General features: G+C 39.2%; 1 protein-coding gene across 2 annotated transcripts; it reads left to right on the top strand.

The window, feature by feature from the left end:
• The first annotated feature begins 34 nt into the window (after positions 1–34).
• Positions 35–20,479, top strand: mapk14b (mitogen-activated protein kinase 14b). 2 transcript variants are annotated; one of them, XM_015045097.1, is made up of 12 exons: positions 35–332; positions 6,507–6,636; positions 11,927–11,985; positions 14,006–14,117; positions 14,520–14,549; positions 14,683–14,730; positions 14,815–14,929; positions 15,201–15,272; positions 18,380–18,459; positions 18,948–19,026; positions 20,079–20,252; positions 20,327–20,479. In XM_015045097.1, exons 1-12 carry the CDS (start codon positions 214–216, stop codon positions 20,389–20,391), a joined length of 1,083 nt encoding a protein of 360 aa, XP_014900583.1. In that variant the 5' UTR covers positions 35–213; the 3' UTR covers positions 20,392–20,479. The 2 variants fall into 2 exon arrangements, with proteins under 2 accessions (XP_014900583.1, XP_014900584.1); XM_015045098.1 differs by lacking the exon at positions 18,380–18,459 and adding an exon at positions 17,905–17,984.
• The last annotated feature ends 3,066 nt before the right edge of the window (positions 20,480–23,545 follow it).

Here is a 23,545-nt window from a genome sequence, read left to right as displayed (position 1 = left end):
GGTTTCTCTTTTCTGGAAACTCTTTTTTTTTTTTTTTTTTTTTTTTTTTTTTGCAGAGACTGGGCGAGTGAAGTTGTGCTTCATTTTTAGAGTTTACACAGGGAGAGCTGCAGCACAGCACGTCGCTACACGCAGGGAGGAGCGGAGAAGAGGGCAGAAGTTTCCGCTGGCTTGTTTTGTCACCGCGGGGCTGCTGGTGGTCAATCCGCAGGAATGTCGCACAAGGAGAGACCCGTTTTTTACCGACAGGAGCTCAACAAAACCGTGTGGGAAGTCCCGCAGCGCTATCAGAACCTGTCTCCGGTCGGCTCCGGTGCTTACGGATCCGTGTGGTGAGTAGTTGCTGCTGCAGAGTCCTGTCGAAAGCTCGCGGCGCGATTGCACAACGACCGACTGGCTTCCCATTACCCGCGGAGGCCAAGCGAGCTGGCTCTCCTCGGGAGTAGTTATTAGCTTGCATCGAGCTTCCGTGGAAGACATGCTTGAACAGCAGCTATTGTTTACAGCTTCTCGTCGTGCACTTACCATAGCAGTTCGCGTCAATTTCGGGCTTTGATTTATGTTTTGTGCACATTTGCTTGCGTTTCCATGCTCACTTTTGCTTCTTCTTCCTTTTTTTTTTTTTTTGCTTCAAGTTTTAGCGACACTCCTGGTGTCTACTGTGCAGACGGCCTTCGGTTTGCACTGGTCCCTCCTCTGATTAGATGACATGCCCATACTTGTATCCTATGGAGAAAGGGTGCCTCCTCGTTGCATCTGTTCTGATGGTGTCTGTAAATAGCATGGCTGCTCTTAGTCCTGCACGTAAAGAACTAACTACCTGACCCGTCCTAGTATTGCATGTACATTATTCATTTTCCAGTTGGGTGCAGCCTGCAGAGTACCAGGAGGTCACGTGGTTTTTCGGAAAGCAGGCCCCCTTACTTCACATCGTTCTACAGGAACCCATCCGAGGATGATGATGATGACTCTAGTCTGGAATGATGTCATCCTTTCTCCCGTTGTGTTACACACGGATGAGTCACAGTCCCGAGGTTAGGTGTTGGCCTCAGCTGTGACGCCCTCCAACTCAGCCATGTCATTATGATATAGACGTGTTGGACCTGTAACTTTCCTGCTTACTTTGACCCAACTTTAGCTGCTTGTAAAGTCTTTTGCAAGAGGAATTCCACGGAAGTGCATGCCCATATTTAGAATTGACGATAATAACCGCTATTAAAGTGAATCGGGAGAACTCTTGCAAAAGTTTTCATAGCCCCCCCCCCCCCCAGCTTCATGTCGCAATCACAAACTGAAGGGGTTTTTATGTTAGGGAGCCACAAAACAATTGCATCCAACTGTGAAACGGAAGTCATTTTAGTCTGAGTGCAAATTCAGCTGTTAAGTGAATGCCTCGAAGGTTTATTGGGTTTATCAGAGAGGATCTTTCGGAGGACAATATTTAGCCAGTAGACCAGAGTTTCAACTCAGCAAAAAGCTCTCACTTAGACATAAATGACATTTCCAAAAATACTGAAGGCCATACAGAGTAGGAAGCACTGATTAGAAGTAGAGGAAAGAAGAAAACATACACATATTGCACCAGATATTGCCATCGTAATATTTGCTAATGTTATTGCAAGATTTTCTAATATTGTGCAGGCTTAGTTATTCATATATTAAAATGGCCTAGTCAAATTTCCCTAATTCATGTTCACTCTCTCCATCCAAACTTCCTTAGGATTTTGCAAGGAAATTCCTCAAAAAGACCTGCAGTAGTAATCAAAGCATGAAGTCACTGTAAAGGCATTGATCGATTACACACTTTCAGTTTTAATTTATGAAAAAAATATGAAAGCTTTGTTTCTTTTTTTGCCTCATTTCTCAATTATTTACTATTTTGTGTTGGTCTGTCGCATACAGTTCCTCCAAAAGTCAGTCAAATGGGACACAGTCTAAAAAGTTGTAATGCTGTTATTACTCTTGTGAGGTTCTGTGTGATTTATATGTCAAACTATTTTATATTTTTCTTTTACGCTTATCTTTTCCTTGCGACTTTACTGCAAAAGAGCTGATAAAACTTTGAGCTTGCAATTTCACTCATGTCACACTGCTGTCAGCTGCTACTGTTTTTAAAAGTAAAGCAAATCAAAAAGGGAAAAAGAAATCCTTCTTTTTTTTTTTTTTGAATCCCACAACAAGTTCATGCCTTCTTTGTCAGAAACATCAAAGCCTGTTTAACTACAGTAACTTCTAATAAATCATCCGGCCAGTTTCTCCAAACAGCCTCCAGCCTCTGAAATCCCTCAGTGTTTCTGAAAAGCATGAATACCGTCAGCTCCTCTAGCTGCACTCCTTTTGAGTCTTTTATTGTTGCTCCCATAGTATTGCTCAATTTTGTCACACAAATTTGTGCGAAAAAGATTTATTATGCTGGTTTATTTGGTTTCTCTCTCGGTGATATAATGTGAAAACAATCCCATGTCTTCTTAGCAGTGCTCAGTTTTATTTTAAAAAGTCGCACTGATTCAAACGATTTTAAAGCTTTGTAGAGTTTACCCTGAATGTCACTGTTTGCAGAAAGTCAGTGTTGAATGGTTTAAATAGGCTCCAAGTTGACTTTTCTCAGCTAAGAACAACAACAAAAACACGAACCCAATACAGAGCCAGAGGTTAGTCACATTTTAAAGTGTCAGACAGTCAAAGATAAAAATGGGGCACAAGTGTGTAGCAAAGTTTTTGAAATTCAAATTACACGCCTTGTTGTGCTCTGACTCACTCAGTTCTTGTCTCGCAGTATTATGTTTTCAGCTTAAGTTTAAGAACAAGTCATTTTCTGTCTTTAACTTCAGCATCTTTAGAAATCATTTTTAGTCTGTAGGTTGGATTGGACGTCACAAAATGTTACAGCAACTCTCAAATGGTTGAAAACTTCAGTTTAACATATTTGCAGTCTATATACTGCAGTTTAGTTTTTCTTTTTCATGTTAATACTGCTTCAGTTTGCTCAAGAAAAACAAAAAAAAACCCAGTAAATAAGCAGGGTGTAGCCTGGCTGTCAATTTTGACTAAGTTATCACAGCTCTTATATTTGTCATACCAGTTCTTGCATTGATTGCTCTTGTTGCCTTATGTCGCTAGGAGGACATCAACACCTGAGCTCTGTAATTATGTGCATTGTGAGCTCTGACATCTTGAGCCCAAAAACAGCAAATCGAGATGATGAAGAGTGCAAATACATCTATGACAAACCTTAGAAATGGCTTATTTTTTCTTTTTTAGTTTGTCATGTTTCTCAAAGGTTAGTGTGTTAACTGGAAAGGCTGCACTGGCCTACATTTCTGGATCATCTTGTCTTAAAATGGATAAAAAGATTAGTACTCATAACACCTGTCTTGCATACCTGCGTTAATTAGTTTTATGTCTTGGTGTGTTTTTTTTTTCCCTCCATTCTTTGCAAATGAAAATTAGGGTTGTGACAGCAAAAGTCACCTAAAATTATTTTGAGAGCCTTAAAAGTTGTAAGAATTATATTTGTCCTTTTTTTTAAAAAAAAAGGATGTTTTTTTATTCACTTTAGTTAATTTAAATATTGCATTTGTACGCGATTGTTCTAAAAACAAACGCACTAAGTAACAAAAGCTAAATGCATTGTAGACTTCTATGTAAAGTTTTGTTTAAACCTTTCTTTTTGTTGTTTTCATTTGATTAGAGTTCCCAATGTGTTCCTGCTGAAGACATTGCTAGAAATAAATATAGGAATAGATATAAATATCCTTTGTGGTCCCACAGAGGGGAAAAGTTTTTGTTGTCTCAGTTTAATCACGTTGGTTTATGCTCTAATAATCTGAAATTTCACTAAAGAAAAGCACCTGTCTTCAGACTCTTGTGATTAGACTGCATAAAAACTTGCTGAGGTGTTGTTGTCAGATGTGTCCAAACACCGTAAGATAAAGATCTCGATGTGTAAATGAATGTAGGGGGTGGCACAAAATGGCTTACTCAGATTTAGTTCACACAACAATGCGACTGTAGGTTTACGATTTTCTCCAGGAGAGAACAGCTAAAATGCACTGAAAGATGACACTGCACCCATTACAGACATCTCTACCAGTCATTTGTAGTACACATTTATGTGTTTGCTCACTTAGCGTGCCTGTTAGTCAGCAGCCTGGCTCTCCACTTCCATGAGAAGCTGGCCTCACAGCGCTGCTCCTTTTTTTACAGCCCACAGTTTATGGCCATTTGTTGCTGCACTTCCATTTATCTCAGACTAATTGGACGATGTGTTCTTAGGCTTGTTCTGTTTGCCTTGTAGATTAGCAGTAGTTTTAAACATGGTTTGCTCGTGTCATATTTTTTTTTTTTATTTTAGTTCTGGTTCTGCTGAGTCTGACTTTTCCCTCACTGCTGACACACATGGTTGTTCCTCAAGCCTCCAACATTGGGTGTGGGAGATTATCTTCGGCTTACTGGAAAGAGCGCAATGCTTATCTTAATGTTCTTGTTATGGACGCATGACAAATAGGGTCATAGTTTACCACTAACCCTGCTACAGCTGGGAGTAAATTCTAGGATGTGTTTTGCATTCTTGGTAGTTTAAAATGTTGACCGTCCAAGTGTGTATTAAGGTGTCCAGGAGAAATTTACACTGCTCTGTTTCTGAGTTTTGCTGCTCATTGACTAAAGTTCCTGTTTTGTATTTGTAGTCTAGTCTTGACAAAAAGCAGACTACCATTGTAACAACAAATTTGTTAGCATCATTATCAGGAAAGATTGCTATTTTTTTTCCACCTGGGTTTGCAGTCATCTTTATATCTATTCAGATTAGGTGATTGACCTGAGAGGAATGTGGGTTATCTGAAGCAGGTTGTGCTCCTTTCAGATACAGTAAAGGCAGAAATATGTTGTGTGTTTTAAAGGAAAGATCTGTCTGCCTGTGTGTTGAGGAGACCACGGAAAATCCCTGAGTAACGCTTGAAACTTGATAAAACAAAATCACTTCTCTGCTTTTCCGAGTGTTGCATGTTTGGTCCGACCGGATTCGCCGTTTTTAACAAAAAAATATCCCGTTCAACTGTTTTTATTTAGAAACCGTTGCTTTGTAAGCAAAGAAGTTGTGCGGCAGTCTTCTTTTTAATTTGAAAAATCTCTGCAGTGTAAATAATTAATCACAAATTAGCATTTTTATAAGGTAGCAATATTTGATGTTTTTCCAACTCCAGTAATTTTTTTGCATGCAATTTCTTTGATGTAGAGTCTAATGACTTGCTAAATAATGCATTCAAAGCAGTCCTTTGTAATTACAATACAGAAATACAGTACACTTACAGATATTATAATCAGCATATGTATGTAATAAGGATACCTAATATGTTGTGCAGTTTTTGTGTGATAAGAGTAATTAGTTATAAGAGATTTGATGATGGATATGTATTCCCCAGTACAAGGTTTTTAAAGTTGTAATGCTTAATATAATGACGAAATCCGTCTTTACAGCATGCAAACTTAGCAAATGTAAAATACTCCATATACAACGGTAGGTTTGCTTTATCTGGACAGTGCTTTGAACAGCAGTTCAGTACTAAAGTGGCTATTGTTCTTCTGCCTGTTGCCGTTGTTGAGAAAATAAATTTAAAATAAGCTAGTTTTAAAACTTAACATGTCTTGATTTAAATGGCCTAATTGTGGTTTTGAAATTAGTAATGTATTCTGGCCTATTGACCTTTAATTTACCTGTAGTTACAGCAGATGGTTTGCTAGGATCGTTTGAACTGCCTTTTGTCTGTGTGGGAAAACAATACAGTGGAAGTTGTAGCTTTTCACACTCATCTGTGAAAGGCCGTAAACACGGCAGGGGTTTCTGGCTTGAGAGAGGGTCAGAGATAGCTCCTGGATTGGATGAGCAAAGATACGCCTTATTTGAATAAATTAAATACAAGAGGATAAAACTTTCTACACAGAAGTAACAAATCAGATTTTGCTCTTGCAACTTCTCCAAAGACGTCTTTGCTTTTTGTTTGTCGTTTCCATCTTTTGTCTTTCTCTCTCAGGTAAATTCATGTGTTGTTTGTGCTCTGAGGTTTCTGATGTTATGTGATGTGCTTTTCTGGTGATAGTATGCATCTGTCTTGAATAAATGCTGATTATTGTGACGCTGTTATTTCTGCGTGATCTCAGTCCTTGCGCACAGCATTTTTCTGAACCCGGGCATAAGAGAGGATTTAACGAGTCAAAAGGTTTTTAAAGTTCAAGAATTTTTCCTCTCTTAACACCGTCCACAGCGGTCATAATGTTGAGCAGCAGGTTCAGTTATTAAAGTAAGAACTGAAACCGAGGGCTCAGTGTTATGCAATTATTTGCTCCGTCTGCTGGGTTGTGACCACCTACACAGTCAGGTGAAGGATCTCGCTGTCGGCTAAATCAAGGGAAACGTTGAGCTTTTGATGCAGTTATTTATTCCCCGCCTGCATTAAGACATCGGCTGCCTTCGTCTCACGCGATTCATACGTTCTGCTCGTTCACAGCTCGGCGTTCGACGAGAAGACGGGCCTCAAGGTGGCGGTGAAGAAGCTGTCCAGACCTTTCCAGTCCATCATCCACGCAAAGAGAACGTACAGAGAGCTGCGGCTGCTCAAACACATGAAGCACGAGAACGTAAGTCCCCCTGCAGTTCGGCCTCCCTCGCTTCCAGCAATACCTCTGTCCTGGCTCTGCAAACCCGCACGCAAACCTGCATATGTCTTTTGTTTATTTTAAGCCTTAATAACCGCCCGGTCACATCTATGTCTGCTGTACATGCAGGGAGAGCCATGTGACATTAGGGCATCATGCAGTGCTGATTCTGGAGGGGGGGAAGAGAACAGAGGGAAACATGTTGTGACACATGTAACTAGACTGTATTAATCGGGTTACAGGTTATTTATATGGCACGTTTGAAAAGGCTCCAATTATGAGAAAAGTGAAGGTCATAGCAACACACTGAGGTTTCTGTTGTTCTGTGAATGATGGCATAACCAACCCAAGACCAAACTGGCCAGCTGAGGCAGGTGTCGGCTCTTGCTTGGAGAGGTTTTCCCCCTGCGTGTGGCTCTGTGCCGCTTTGTGCTTTCTGAGTCACCAAACAAGTTTACTAGATGCACTCTCCTCACCCACTGCTCTACGGAGTCTTCTTTCTCTGTGTGTCCCTTTTTGTCACAGTGCATTACTCAGGGCAGTGGCTTCAGTTGCCACAAATCACTGCTTCTGCTTCCATTTTGATTGAATAGATTCCAAAGTCTGGATGAGCATGAGGAAGAAAAAGAAGTATGAAAAATATTTCAAATTTGTTGTTTCCATTCTTTCTTTTCTTTATTCCCTTTCTTCTTTAAAGCTATACTTTCCTTCCTTCCGAAATTCTTTCCCTTTTATTTTCTCTCCTTCTTTCTGTCCCTCTTTGTGTTGTTCAAGTTTTTATTGGTATCCTTCATGCCGTCTTACTTTTTTCCTTTTGTCTCCTTCCTTCTCTTCACTTTCTTCCTTGTGTCCTTATGTTTCTTTCTTTCCTTGGTCTCTCCCTTTTTGGTGTCCTTCCTTCCTTCTGTACTTTCATTATCCCACGATCCTTCCTTGCTTTATCTGTGTTCCTTCTTCTGTGGCGTTTCCTGGTTCCAATTTAAAGCTTTACAAGCATGAACTTAAAAATGGAACTCTACAAATTAAAAAGTATTTTATATGAAAATTGTAGGAACTCTAATAATAGTAGCACTCCACAAATGACTGAATTACTCTACATAAGCAGATATCGGCTATTTAAGGTTTAGAACTAAGTTGTGTGTGGAGAAATTTGCATGGCTAAGAGTTTGTTTTTGTTGGTGTGCTTGCAGCTATCACAGGAGTAAGAGACTTTGCTGAACAAATATCTGAAATTCCTTTCTTATTTTCAATTCTTTGTCTTAACCCCCCCCCCTTCCCCCGACATTTGTTTGTCACATTCATTCATTCAGAAATTCAAGATTAGTCCTCTAAACACCCACTACAAAATTAGCCCAGCACTCACAATACACAGTAAATGATTTAAGTGTTGGCACAAGTTTAGTAAGCAGTGACAGCATATCAACTAGAGGTGGTCCGATCGATCGGCCACCGATCATAATCGGCCGATTTCCGTGAAAAATCGGCCGATGATCGGTGATCGCCGATCACGGTCTCTTGTTGCCGATCACACAGACTGATTACCTGCATCTCATTTCGCAGCCTGCCTGTGCAGCTGGTCTCCTCTTTCCTTCACACTGCGCAAACGCGCAGCAACAAATCCTAAGCGATGCCGTGTGGAACTATAACGCACTGAGTGAATGGGGAAGTTTGCATGTTACGGCGGAAAATTGAAGCACGTCAAAATGCATCAACACGACAAATCTAATATGGCATAAAAACAATGCCATAACTGACGGAGTTTGGCTACATCGAGGCTCACTGCAGTAAAAAAAAGACATACGGAGGATCAGATAGCAGGTAAAGCAGCGCACAGCTACAAACACTCACCCGGATTAGCAGGATGACGGTCAGAAAGCTAAACAATAACCCGCAAAATTATTTAAGTCTTCGAGCTGCGATGTAAGACGCTGGTTCTGCTCTCGCTGTTGAACCGCTGCTACGCTACAGGTAGTAATATTTCATAGACGGAGCTTCGCTTCTGCTCCACCTGGTAGTGACTCTCACACCGAACCTGCTTAAAGCTGCAGCATCTAACTTAAAATACATTTTACATACGTATTAAAACTTTCGCTGCACTAACATGAGACAGATAATCTCTGAAAAAATAATCTATCTCCTCCCTGTCCTGCATAATTCCTCTGCTCAGTCAGAAACAGCCAATCAGAACTAGCAGTAATCAGCTAGCCGCCATGCTATCAGGAAGTTTTCATTCAGTAAATCTGGATTGTTTATTGTAATGGATCTTGTATTTATTTGCCTGTGAATGTTAAGTTTTATACTTGAATTTTTTTGGCAATGTTGAGAGGTTTTATTTAGACTTTTTTGCATTATTTAGCCTCTTCAGAGCCTTCATATGTTTTCAGTCTGTTAAAGATAATATTACTGATAGCAGTACAATTTGCACAATGCCTGTTTTGTTTTCTTCTTGGAAAAAGTTATTAAAAACAAGTTTTTGTCTAAATTAAGGTGAATTCATGGTTCCTTTTTCCACATAATGTAACCAGTAGTGCTTATGATTAAAAAAATAATAATTATATGATCGGTCGTGATCGGCCCTCATGGGTGATCGGAATCGGAATCACCAGGAAAAAACCTGATCGGCACATCTCCAATATCAACACAGAAGAGTAATGTTTGATTAATGCAGTTAGGCTGATTGTCTCTGGATGGGGTAGACATAAGAAGGGAGGCGCTGTTCAGCAGCCTCACCGCCTGAGGCTACAAGCTTGTATAAACCTGCACCTCCTACCTGAGGGCAGCAGATGGGACAGGTGATGCACCGGATGGTGTTGGTTACAAATACTTTTGCGGATTCTTCTCAGCCAGTGGTTGGTGCGGATGTTATTGCTCTCTGGAAGAATTGACTCCAATAACTTTCTCCGCTGTGTTAGCCACTTTGCTTATTGTTCTAGGTCAAATCCTCTGAAGTAGTTACTCCCAGGTATTTAGAGTTAGGAAGTCTCTCTATTACCTCCCTGCCTGCGGAGATCTGTGAGTGGTTTTGTCTGCTTCTGCAGAAATCCACAATAATTTCCTTGATCTTTCCGATGTTCAGAATCGGGTCATTGTTGTTGATGCCAGATGTTGCAGTTCAGTCCTGCACAGTGTCTCGTCAGTGCCGATGAGGCCGAGCGCTATGATGACATTAGCAAATTTTAACAGTTAGATTTGAGGGAAAGGAGGACGAGCAATCATGTATGGAAGAGAGTGCGTTTCTTTCTGTTTTTCTTTTATTTTGTCATTAAAGCTTTTGATTTAGAAAGTGTGCTTATGAACTATTCTACGTCAGGCTTTCAGAAGGCCTTTTAAAGCTTGACACATGAGATAAAGATTCAGTTTTCCAGATTTAATCAATATTGACTCAAATCTTGTCTTTTCCTTTCACTTTTGGATTTTTACTCTACTTTCTGTGGGTCCGTCACATAAAATCTCTGTAAAATACGTCGTCGTAAAAGAATCTTTGTGTGAGCCTGATTCCTTTGACTAAAACCCGATGAAAGCTGGTTGTGATTCATTGCACTCTCGACATGACTTTTTAACTAGATCCTGTTTTCTGAACACACCCTTATTTCACTACTGGAACAGCTACAGCATGTTTGCTGAGCAGTTTTGGAATTAGTGTTGCACAAAGCGGCGATACTGTAGCTACCTCTCTGTATTCGTATGAAAAACAGGTTTTACATGAAGTGGAGGGGGGGGATTATTTGGGATTAGTGGAATCATTGTGCTAAATGCATATCAGTGACATTGTATAGAAACTGAATAGTTTGCTCGCATAATAAAATCACACTGAAGGGCTTATGCAAGAGTGCATGCATACTATCGAGCTCTTGTTCGTCATGTTTACAGGAAGCAAAAGCATAAAGCTGCGCAGCTTTTTGATACAAACGTGAGATTTACACACACACACACGCGCACACACACACACACAGAAAAGGGATTCTGTGTTTTGCTCGTGCTGTTGCCAGGAGACTCCCCGGGTTTTGATTTTGGAAAGTCAGACTGGGCCAATCGGCTGTTTGCTGTGGCTTCAGCTCCGCCAATAAGCTCAGAGTTAGGATGCTGTGTGGGTGGGCCGCTCAAATGTTTTCACAGCACCTTATCCATCTCGGTCTCTTCTCTAGGGGATGGGGGCAGGGCTGGCACTCTATGTCAGTGTGCATGCTTGCACATATATGTGTATATAAATATGCATGATTGCGTGCATAAGCAGGTGCTTCAGATACATATCACACAGAGTTGCTTTTGCACAGCATTCCTCACCTTTGTTTTGGTTAATCTTGCAACAGCAGGAAAGCAGTTTATTCATGTTCAGATATTCAGCGCATCGTGTTTGGTTTTTCTTTTTTGCAGTTTCAGTCTCACTTGACAAGATTGTAGATGAGCGCAAAAGAGCCACTGCTCATTTTAATGTGTGCAACTTTTCTTTTATAATGAACTGTATTTAGCCACATCGGTGGCATCCTACCGGTTTGTGTTTTTTAGCTTTGTGCACACACTTGACCACAAAGGAAGTAAAAAACTGTATTCTGTGTAATGTCCCCATTTGTGTGATTAAAGAGCTGTGTAGTCAAAACATAGCATGATCTACAAATAATATAATCAGATCAAATTAGATTTGTTAGTTGGGCTTAATCTAAAGAAACATTTGAGGTCACTTTGATATCTGGTTATTGTACTTCAGTCAAGGTTACTACAGAATCTTAAATAGTTTAGAATTTACTTTTGTTATTTTCCAGATCTAGAAAACTAATAAAGAAAGCAATTGCATATGGATAAATAGTTGAGTTTCCACTGATCTACATTGGTCCACCAGAAGCCTTTAAACTGTAAATGGCCCCTTTACCACACCAAGACGTTGAAAACCAACTTCTGTGTTGTCTTGTTTCATGATTTGTAGAACATACAGATGCCAGGACCTGTTTGTTTTGCAGGTGAGGTTCTAGTACTCAAAAAAAGCCAACGCAAAAAAACCAAAAAAAAAACATTTATTTTTGAGCAAATTTCCATCTGCAAAGTCTGTATTGTTGCAACAGAAAATCAGTGGGAACCTAGCTTTGCGTGGTAAAAATAGGCCTCATCAAACTTGTTTCTCACCTCAAGCAACTTTGGTGCAAGTGTGATGCTTTCTTTTGATTTAAAACAAGAATATTTAATCATGTGAGCCGAGTATTTTCCAATGCCGTGTTCTGTGTCGAAGAGCAGGCAGTTGTAAATGATTACTAACCTCCTAACTTATGTTTCTCTGCAGGTAATCGGACTCTTAGATGTTTTCACGCCTGCAACCAGCTTAGAGGAGTTCAACGATGTGTAAGTTACTTTTTCCATACCCCCCCCTCTTTCTGCTGCCTTTTTGTCCCCACTCCGGGAGTCTTTGGTTCTTATTGTTTTTCAGTTCCTCTTCCTCCTCTCTGTCTACGCTTCTGTTGCTTGACTTCAAACCCAAATGACGTTTGTGCAACTCGTGGCAGTTCTGCAAAAGATACTTAAAGTTTGTATGAGCCCAGCTTGTGGTGAGCGTGTACCAAGGTGAATGCAGGGCTGAACACGCGTGCACAGCGCACATCACAGCTAGTCTCCATGGTAACAGCCATCTGGCCGTCTCTGTGCATGTACTCTGTGTGTGCGTGTGTGTGCGTGTGTGTGTGCGCGCGCGCGCGCTGAATCCTCAATGAGCGTCCTTGAATTCTCTGTGTGCTGTTGCGTCATCAGCTTGTTGCACATTTGTGGAAATGTGAGCTGAACCTGCACAGACGATTCAGGATGTGTGACACCCCTATTTTAGGTGAGCGTTCGTGAAGGCAGTAAAAACTATTTTCATCCTGCAGAAAATCAGATGGACACAAGTCTCTCACTGATGATGATGATTCGGGCCATCAGAAACAGAGCATTAGACCGCGCATCAGTGCACAGCATTTCCATTTGGTGAAGCAAAACGGGTTTCAATTTCACAAAGTAGGAGTAAAAATTCAGCTTTTGTTTCATGCTGTTCTAATTCAGGATGTTGATGCGTTCCGATTACGAATGTGTTCTGCTGTGCCAATTATGAGTTGTATGCGTTTGATTTTGAATTTCGTTGATTAAGACAGTAAATGCATCAAATAGATACATCTTAAAAAAAAATTAGAACATAATTGAAGAGTTAGTTTATTTTAGTAATGCCATTCAGAAAGTAACACTTACTAAGGTACCTTGCAGAAAAAAGTGACTGGATTATTGCTCAGCGGTCTATAGTCCTCTAAATGGCAAAAAGGAGTAGTAGTAAGTGTTTTATTTGGGTATCAAGGTCCCAGAGTCTGGAGGAAGAGTGGAGAGGTTAAGTTTCTCCAGCCTGTGTTTACTGAATGATTGAAACCATGCCATGTGCTGCAGTTGCTATGCGTGTCTCAGGTTTGACAATTGAATTGCTGAAACAAATAAACTATGATCTTCTCATTTACCTCCTTCCACTTGGTAACTATGTCAGCGTTAGAAGCTAAAGAGAATAAAATAAAGGGAAGTATTTGTTACAAAATGCAACAAATACTTGCAATGAATGAACTGAAAAATCTCTTTAAAGAGAAAAACTAGATGTTGAAAGTGACTGTGGGCAGGTTATGGTCCTAGTTGCAAAAATGAAAGCACACCTTGTGGCTGAGAATCAACATTTTCATTTTAAGTAGATTATAAATAAAAAAAAAAAAAAAAAAAGCAAACCAAGTTAATATTCAAACAATATATTCCTTTGTTTGGATTCTATTATAGTGATAACCATCCTGCACCCACAAGTTACAAATGAAGCATAATGGATTGACGGCCATAACTCTAGAAATATACATGCTCAGTTAGCTCCATACGGCTCCATCTATTTTAGTTGAACAAAATTGAATAAAAAGAGAATCTGTATAGAAATAAATGAAAAAAAAAAAACATGTAAAAAATCTCTCTGTATAAGGAGCGGACACATGAACTTAGTGAGCATATCAAGGCCGATCCATTTAAAGTGTTATTTCTTCTCCATTTTCTCCTAAAATACAAGATTGTTTGGCTCAGGAGGTAAGAAATTGTGGCTTTCTGAACATGTTAGGAATCCAGCTCCACCTCTAACAAACGTGGATGTGGTTTCATTATCAGGAAAGCACGAGTGAAACTGATGCCCAAGCTGACCTTCGTTCCTTATGCTGATAATGCTGATGGGTTTTTAGAAGCTTGTAAACATCTTGCCAAGTGTTACAATGACTTACCAGACAGTTAGGGAAAGTAATGTAGCACGGCAAAGCCTTTACACATCTATGAAGGCTGATGCTCATGTATAATAAAGACCACGTCTGATCGACTGTTTCGTTTGCAGATATCTGGTGACGCACCTCATGGGAGCAGATCTAAACAACATTGTCAAGTGTCAGAAGCTGACAGACGACCACGTCCAGTTTCTCATTTACCAGATCCTCAGAGGCTTAAAGGTTGGTGCGAGTCTCACTCAATCAACAGCTTTAACTAAAATGACTAAAATTAGTAACTGGGTGCAGCTGGGTAAAAATGATTCTGAAAAGCAATGATGCATATATTTTCTGTAAGCTTCTTTATAATTTTATAAACATTTATTGCTTTATCTAATCATAAGCTTTCAGGTCATCTTTGGTCTTGGATGTAATGCTTTTAGTCGACATGTACAAAAGGAGTCAAAACAATGCAATAATCAAACCTAACATGTTTTTTCATGTCTTGTTTTTGCATCAGATTAGATTGTGTTCACGTATTACATGTAAATATGTATATTATGCATATATATGTACATATTTCATTGTCTAAAATAGTATTGAGTTTGGGAGTTAAACCCATTGTTTTTGCTCTTTCTCCTACAGTACATCCACTCAGCAGATATAATCCATAGAGTAAGTGTCGGCTCTGCTGAATATGTAGATAAACTCCATATATTAAACTATTTTCTTTCAACCAAAGCATACTGTTTCTTTTTTTTTTTTTATTAAACATGCTGACTGAGTGGAACCCTTTACTTTTTTCTAGGACTTAAAGCCCAGTAATCTGGCTGTTAACGAAGACTGTGAGCTTAAGGTGAGGAACATTTCCCAGAACTGTGTTGGACCCACATCACTATGAGCGGTGCTCAGCACACTGTTCTGTCTTCTCATTGCTCAGATCCTTGACTTTGGTTTGGCGCGGCATACAGACGACGAGATGACGGGATACGTAGCGACGCGGTGGTATCGAGCCCCAGAGATCATGCTCAACTGGATGCACTACAACATGACGGGTAAAATGTCACAATTCTTAAAACTGAGATCAACATATGCGGTTTTTACAAATCTTAGATTTTGTACTGTGTGCTTAATTGTACTCTTCCGTTTGGATAAATAGGCCTTATTTTTAAGGCCATTTTAAACAAGAATAGCAAAATAATCTTCAGCTAGCAAAATAATCTTCAGCTCAATGTTTTTTTTTTTAAAGAAAATCTTTTTACCTCATCTGTACAGATTAATTTTCATGCTTCTGCTAACAGATTTTTTTATTTTTATGTTTAACAGTGGATATCTGGTCGGTTGGATGCATCATGGCGGAGCTGCTTACAGGACGGACGCTCTTCCCAGGCACAGACCGTATCCTTTCACTAATGTTACTTACGTCCCATGCATTATTAAATCTCTCTTTGACCATCATTTCTTTAATGCTCTTCATCTGGAGGACATTTTTACTGTTTATGTAATTCAGTTTTACACCAGTCTGAAAACTCAACAATCCTACCCTGCTCAGGCTAAGCCAAAAGTGTTGCAAAGTGTTTGTAGGTTGCATGCTGGAAGAGTAAACTGATTCATGCGATGCCCTTATAGTAGTGTTGTGATGGACCCTTTAGTGCAGGGGTTGCCCAAGTCCAGTCCTCGAGAGCTACCATCCTGCAAGTTTTAGAAGTATCCTTACTCCAACAGACCGGGATCAGCTCTACAGAGGCCTGATAACGAGCCATTCATTTGACTCAGGTGTGTTGAAGCAGGGATGCATCTGAAAGTTGCAGGATGGTAGCTCTCGAGGCCTGGACTTGGGCACCCCTGCTTTAGTGCATTGCTCACCATCTTCTGCCTCTCCACGACTGTGCATTGTTCTGCTTCTCTTCCACAAGGATAACCACAAACAGCAGCTGAGCATTCAGATGATTTTTTTTTATTTATTTATTTTTTATTAAAACATGCATGATGATAATATGTCAACACAATGAAATGCAGACGTTGGCACCTGCCAATGGGGCAATGGTCCTGTGACAAACAAAAACAAGGGGCTGCCAGGCGATTGTGTAATGCGTTTGTGATCCTGCTCTAAGTAACCAACTCATCCACGCTTTCTCTGCACGTCCTGTGTGTGGGAGTCGTTAGAGTTGGGATTTCTTACCACATGTGATTCACTCTTTTGAAGAGCAATCTTTCTGGTCTGCCTCCTCATAACCTCTCTGAATGAAATATGAATGTTTATTTGTCGGGGTGAAATCTAAGAGGACTAGGTGCTTGCTTATTATTGTCAATTAATGCAATTATTTGCGATTGTGGTTAAAAGTTACGACAGATGTATTGTGTTCATTGTAAGTGCTGTGCTCTCTTAGTAACAGCAGATCAGATTTAAATGAATATTTGGTTCGCTGGTTTGCTGCATGTCCGGTTTCTAGAACATCAGCGTGTTGCCACATTAATGCTGTTTTCTGGATTCAATTCTCCCAGAGTGAGATTGTTTGGTGGGAGAAAGTTAAAATAATAATCGGAGGTAGTTTTGTGGCTCATTTCCATTCTCCAAAATTTTCTTTTGAATGTCTGACCTGCTTATAGTACTTTTAGGCTAGCTCAATTTCTCTCCAACAGCTTATGAGCTATAAGAATAGCCTTAAGATGTATTTTTTGATTGATATATTTATATTTGAAGCTGTTGTACTATGTGTAAGAATGGAGTGGTTGTCAAACAGGGTTGGTTCTACTATTTTTTTTTTTTTTTAAATCAGACAAAATGATGATGAAGTTTAAGATCTCATATTGGCTAGAATCCCTGTGTGAGTTCCCTGGAAAATGACGACGTTTACTTCAGCTGAGATTTCCAAAAAGAGGTCAACATCTCCAAATGCAGCAAGCTCCATGGCGAGCATATTTTGAAAGCTGAAGAAAAAGTTCAAATGACGTCACTTTGCTGTACTCCATTTATCCTTCCTGTTATCCAATGAACGTTTGCTTTCCCCTGCTCTCTTGCAGCCTAAATGAGTCCCAGGCTTGTTGAAAAAGAGAATAGTTTTCTTTTATGTGATGTGTATAAAATTAAGCCTCCTCCGTCTTACTTTTATACACATCACTCGTACTGAAAATGGCTCCATTATGGTCCCCAGCTGATTCCTCTGTGAACCTCTAACAATGGTCATTTGAATTCAATGGAATAACACTGCACGGCATGATATTTTACACGTTGTTATGCTTACTGAGGAAGTAAGCATAACTCCTTTCCCACATTATAATGAAATAGTTTGCAAAGTCTTATAAAGAGCATCTTTGAGACAAACTTCAATTCAAACTGAAGAATAACACAACAAAGTGTTTGAGCAGGACTCTTCAAATCCAGTCCTTTAGCCACTGGTTTGAGCATTTATTTATGTTTTTGTTTTAATACAGATAAAACATTCCATTAACAAGTCCAAAGATGAAAAAGCAAAAATTATTTAATCCTTACTGTGTTTGCAAGACATGAATGGGAAAAGCAGAAGCAGCGGGAGATGAGAATGAATGATTTCCAGACGTGAACAGCAGCAGGGATCATTCTTTAAGATCAGTGTTTATCAGAGAAAAGACTGTGAACAATTTTTCTGAAAATGAGAGAAACGGCAGCTTTTGTCCATGAAAGTCAACAAAACACCAGTCAGTTTGCTGGAGATGAAGGAAAGGCTTTTCTGTGTCGGACAAAATGCTTTTGACATCTGTCAAACAAATTTAGCGCTCAAATGTGACGATGTTTAATGGAGCACATTTATCCAAACAAGTAATATGTAATGTTTTCATTTTCTGCTCTCAGTCTTGATAGAGATTAAATACTGCAGCAATTCCCATTCATTCTCGCTGCATTGCATTTATTACTCTAAATCTCAGCTAAAATTACTTTGGATTATTTCTTCATTTTTTTGCATGTTTTATCACTCATTTTTCCTTTTTTTTTATCAGTGCCGTCCATCCATTCCTTTGTTTTTTTTTTTCCTTCATGTGAGTGTCGTAGACATTGATCAGTTGAAGCTTATAATGATGCTCGTCGGAACCCCAGGGCCCGAGCTCTTGATGAAAATCTCTTCAGATTCTGTGAGTGCTAAGTACCATCCCGCCTAGTTTGTCCGTTGCCTGTCTGTGCGTTCATTTGCCACTGTTTTGTTCTGGTTATCGTTCGCCCACTTCCTTGTGTTTACACTAAACCATCTTCAGTCCAGCTTTGTGTTGGACTGCAGTTTGACTTGTTTTCTCTTTGCTTTCCATGTCTGTCGAGCATTCTTTGAGCCCTGCCGAGCGCTAAAGGATTTTAAAATCTTTTTATCTGTGACAGTCAAAAGAATGCTGTATGTCGCAGCTTTTTGTCTGATACCTCCCCTTCCACTCTTCTACATCTGCCTCTTTCCATTTAATTATGGACTCCACTAACCCCCCACATCCCCCCCATGCTTGTTGACTCGCTATGATTCCCCTTGACTCCATGGCTTTAGATATAAACCAGCTGCAGCAGATAATGCGCCTGACGGGGACTCCCCCAGCCTCCCTCATAAGCAGGATGCCCAGCCATGAGGTGAGACCCCCTTTCCCTTCCCCAGGTGGCCTCCTTCTTCAGCCGGAGTCAGAGGGCGGGGGCAAGCAGTCAGCTGTCGGCTCGATGTTTGTTTGCAAACAGATAGCGGCAGACTTCCCTTCCCCACCAACAGGCTCACCACCACTCTTTGCTGTCGCTCCACTTCTTCCCTGTTTCCTTTCTGACTCACCATGCCTGTCACTGCGATGCCTTTCGGAGTGCTGTCGTGGTGTGGCTTCTGTTGCACTGGTGATTAGTTTTCAGTAGGAAATTTTGTGCAGCGTTTTATTTATTTTTTTTTTTTTTCATGGGGTGGTTGTACTCACTTAAGTGTGTAGAGTGTAGGTCGTTGGCTAAAAGTTTGGAGCCGTCTCGCTACACCCGGATGGGTTGCTGTGTGAATATTTCTCGATGGTGACAATAAAAGGCGGCATGATTTTTATTTTTTTTTTAAACAGTTTGTCTTATTTTGTTTATCTCTTTAACAGGCAAGGAACTACATTAACTCGCTTCCTCACATGCCCAAGAGGAACTTCGCTGATGTGTTCCTTGGCGCCAACCCTCTTGGTAAGTTCCTCTTTCGTTGTCGGTCTGTGGTTTTTACCACTTCTGGCTCACTGCTTCCCCCTAGTGGCGTCATAAAGCATTATTTTTTAAAGTTGCCATTAATCTTCACAGTAGTATAAATCGATCTAAATGTATTTCTGCTGTTGAAAGCAATTGAAAAATGTTATGATGAAGCGGTATACCATTGAATAAGCTTACTTATTGTGTATTTTATGTATCTGTTTTAGCTATGTGTATTTTTGTGAGTATTTGATTGAAATATGGCTGGAATGGTCCTCTTGGGTTGAACAGCTCATTTTCTCTTTATGTAAATAGGAGGCAAATATAAGTTTGCACTTCTTTCTGCTTTTTCATTCATAGTTTATTTTTAGCTGTTACATTAACTTTTCATATGCATCACTGAGTGAATGAAATACAAGATAAAATGAAAAAAATGTTACCTTTTGCATCGGAATAAGTTGCTAATATGAAACTGCTAATAAAGACTGCGAGCAGGGGGCTAAAAGTTATTGAGATGAAGTTTCAGCACATCAAGATATTATAAGTAAAGGAAAGAGGTAAAATTGTGCAGATGGATTGGAATTAGAAGCTACTCAAGTTTGCTTACATTTTACCATGCTTTCCTCTGTTGTTTAAAATTTGTCTCCATGAAACCAGAAATCTATTTTGATGGGATTTTATGTGATAGTCCAACACATAATTCTGAAGTGAGGGGGGGGAAAAAAAACTTTTAAATTTCTTTTATCAAGTTGCAAGTGATACAGGCTGTAATTTTGTGAGTTGTACATATAAATAGGTTTGTGCAGAGTTTATGCTCAGCTTGCGTGCATCCCTCCTGTAATTCAAAATGGCATCTCCAGACGTTAAGTGTCTCCAATTTGATTTTGTTTTGGAAAGAACTGAGTGGAAAATTTAGTTTCGCACAATTTATTTTAATGGACCTCGTACTGCAAAACCACACATGTCTAGATTGTCACAGAATGTCTAAACACGTCAGCGTTCCTCACTGTAAACCCTACATAACCGTTGTGCAACAACCATTGTGCTTTCAGCTGTAGACTTGCTGGAGAAAATGCTGGTGCTGGACACAGACAAGCGGATCACGGCGTCGGAAGCGCTGGCGCACCAATACTTCTCTCAGTATCACGATCCAGACGACGAGCCCGAAGCGGAGCCCTATGACCAGAGCTTCGAAAGCCGCGACCTGGAAATCGAGGAGTGGAAGAGTGAGTTTGGAAGAGATGGAAACCCAGGTTGGGATAAGAATTTTGTACTAATTGTTGCGTTTTCCCTCCTTTAGGCCTAACCTATGACGAGGTAGTCAGCTTTGAGCCGCCACCTTTAGACGATGAGATGGAATCCTGAGTGGGGAAACGCCTTTTTTTCCTTTTTGTTTAGTTCTTTTATTATTCTTTTTTATTTCAAAGGAACACTCTTAAAACTATCAATCACATGTGACCATCTATTTGTTTCCTGCTCACATGCACAACCATGACATTCAAGTGCCTGCCATCATTTATATCTTGGGGACGTTGTGATAACATGTTCATAACGCCCCCTAATTTGAACCCTCTTCTGAGGCCAACTTTAACTGTTCCTTGTTTCTTCTTTTTTGCTTCCACCATTTAATTATTAGTTTTCAAGTTTTAGTCACCCAGCTTAAAAAAAAGCATACATGCCAGTATCTGAAAACAATTTCAGGAAATGTATTCGAAGATTCACATTTACAAAGTTTTACTACTTAGGAGTTAGCACAGCGGGGGCAAATTTTATTAGTATTTCTCTCCTTCAGATATTAGACAAAATGTTATTTCTGTGTAGATATTGCAGCAAACAGTATTTGTACATAAGTATTTTAGGCAAAAATAATTATCACATTAGAATATTCATCGACACTTTAACCAATCTCTTCAACAGTATGGATTTGATTACCAGAGTTCATCCTAAAATGGCCTAAATTGATATTGTATGTAATTTATACTATGTATGTACAGAATATGAGGGGGAATGTATGAGATTGACTCATTTTGACAAGAAAAAAAATCTAGGCTTTATATTTCTTCTTGGTTTTGTAGACTTGGTCATTTTTGTAAAAAGAAATTATCACTTATGGGAGAACTGCATATTCATCAGATACATCTGCATCAATTCATGAAACTTCTTTAGCTCCAAAATGAATGTTTTAGCAGTCATCAAAGCTCCAGTATCACAGCAGCATGATGAAGACAGGGTTGGCTTCGTAATTTATTCAGATCTGATGTTTCTTGTGAGAACATTAGCTGTCAAATGTAATTTAATCATATTGCATTTTATAAACCATTATTGCATTTATTGTGTGTGTTGAATGTTTTTGGGCACCAGTTTGCTCTGTATTTATGATCCTTTTTGTTAAGTTGTTTGTATATCAGTGTAAAAGAGAATGTTATTAGTCAGATTTTAGGGTTGTTTTTGTTATTTATGGAGAGCCTCTTGTTTCAGTATCCAAAGGCATCATTAAATATCTGGTTCCCCTCCTCCCCCCCCCTCATTGGCATCAGGGACTGCAGTTACAGCTTGTGTATGTATGCAGACAGAGAGCCATGTTGTCTAAAATGTGTTTATGTTAATTGGTTGAAAACTGAGTTCTCAGCATCCTGTCGGTATGATAGTCCTGTTTACAAAAACGAAGATGGTAAACATATTCAGAAATGTAGAGCCTTGAAAATGTGTTCATGCCCCTTTAATTTTTCCACATTGTGTTACGTTACAACAAGAAACTTTAAGGTATTGTAATCAAACTTTATTTGATGGACCGACACATAGCATTGGATAATTAAGAGGCACAAACAAATTAATGTTTTTTTTTTCTCCATAAATAAAAATGTAACATCAGAACTTTGGGGAACTGCCTTTTACTTTAATTACAGCTGGAAACACTTTATTTCAACTGGCTTTGTCCATCTAGAGACAAAATAATTTTGGATGAAAACCATCTGTGAACATTGACTTTTCCCAGTCTTGCCACTGTTTCTTAATTGGAATTAGGTCTGGACTTTGACTGGGCCATTCATCCACATAAATATGCTTTGTGGCCCCACAAGAAGTTCTTCTTTAGTACTAGATCGTACTAGAGAATGTTCTTCCACATTTTTCTTCTGTGTTATGACATTTGGGCCTCTTCACAATTCAATGCTTTGTGCTGGTCTATCACATGAAATCTAGATAAAATGCATCAAAGGTTATATATATATATATATATATATATATATATATATAGTTCCAGGGATATGAATAGTTTGGAAAGTCACTGTTTACAGCATCCCCGTCAGACCACTAAAATGAAGATTTCACTTTCAGAAGCCGGAAAATATTTTCCAGTCAAACCACATTTCTAGTTATACCACAGTTGCTCTGGCTAAGTCATCCAAACGACATTGCATATCTTTTTTTATTTTTATTTCCTTCTGGTTAGTAAATTGTTTTTTTTTTTTGTTTTTTTTTTAATGTATTACTTTACTGCATGTTCTATAAAAAAAATTTATGTCAGTGATTTATATAGGGCTGATTTTTTATTTTTTAAGATATTAGGAGGATCACAAGAACCGAAATGTTCACGTACTAGAATATCCAAGCAAGGCACATGAGTGGATGTTTACTCACTAGATGCTAAAGGGTGATGCTGAATTCTGTCATTTTTACACATCTGCATCAATCGGATTAAGATGTTTCTTCTCCAGGTCCCAATGTCATAAGTTAACCTGGTTTGCTTGCTTTGCCTGAGATATGTTCATGTATTTTCCACTGAGTTCTTCACCTAATGTACCAAGATAGCAAGGTCATGCTATGTGTAAATATACAACCATCAGTAAATAAAGGCTACTATTTTTCAAAGCTGTAACAGCGTGCGTTATTTTGGGTTGCGGTTTGGTGGTTAATAAAGCACCACAAGGGGGCAGCATAACGTAATCTCTTATTCAGAGAATTCAGTCCATTTTTCTCCACACCACGCATTTTATAATGCATTTTTATTACATTTAATTTGCATTGTGGCTGAGCACCTTTAAAGGTGCTGACTGATCACAGCTTTAACATTGCACTCGGCAACTTCTTGGTCTCGCAATTAGATAAGAATCCCATTTATAGAAATCAATTTAACGCCAAACAAATTGAAATTCTAAAATTAATTGTGTGCAAGTGTTTGCAAATTTAATCTGTTTGAGCACAGGTAGTCTACTATTCCTACATCCACAAATTGATGCAAAATAAAATTATTTGTAGGTATAGTAGGTTGATCACTACTGTAGTCTTTTGATTTATTTAAAGCAATTAGGTGATTCTGTAAATTTAAATGCTTCTGCAGTTTTCCGCAAGCGTTTGAGGAGACCGTGGGAAAATGCCCTGATAGTTGATAGAAAATAGGCTACATTTTGGTCATTGTTATTCGAAAACATATATTACACTTTGCTCCCTTTTATTTTGGTTCCGAGTTCTTTTTTTTAATGGCGGTTGGCAAACAACGTAGGTTCTGAGTTTTGTTTGG

The sequence above is a fragment of the Poecilia latipinna genome, unplaced genomic scaffold, assembly GCF_001443285.1.
Source record: "Poecilia latipinna isolate Pla-1442-1.1 unplaced genomic scaffold, P_latipinna-1.0 Scaffold708, whole genome shotgun sequence".
NCBI classification, from domain to species: domain Eukaryota; kingdom Metazoa; phylum Chordata; class Actinopteri; order Cyprinodontiformes; family Poeciliidae; genus Poecilia; species Poecilia latipinna.
This window is presented reverse-complemented; position numbering and strand designations above follow the sequence as displayed.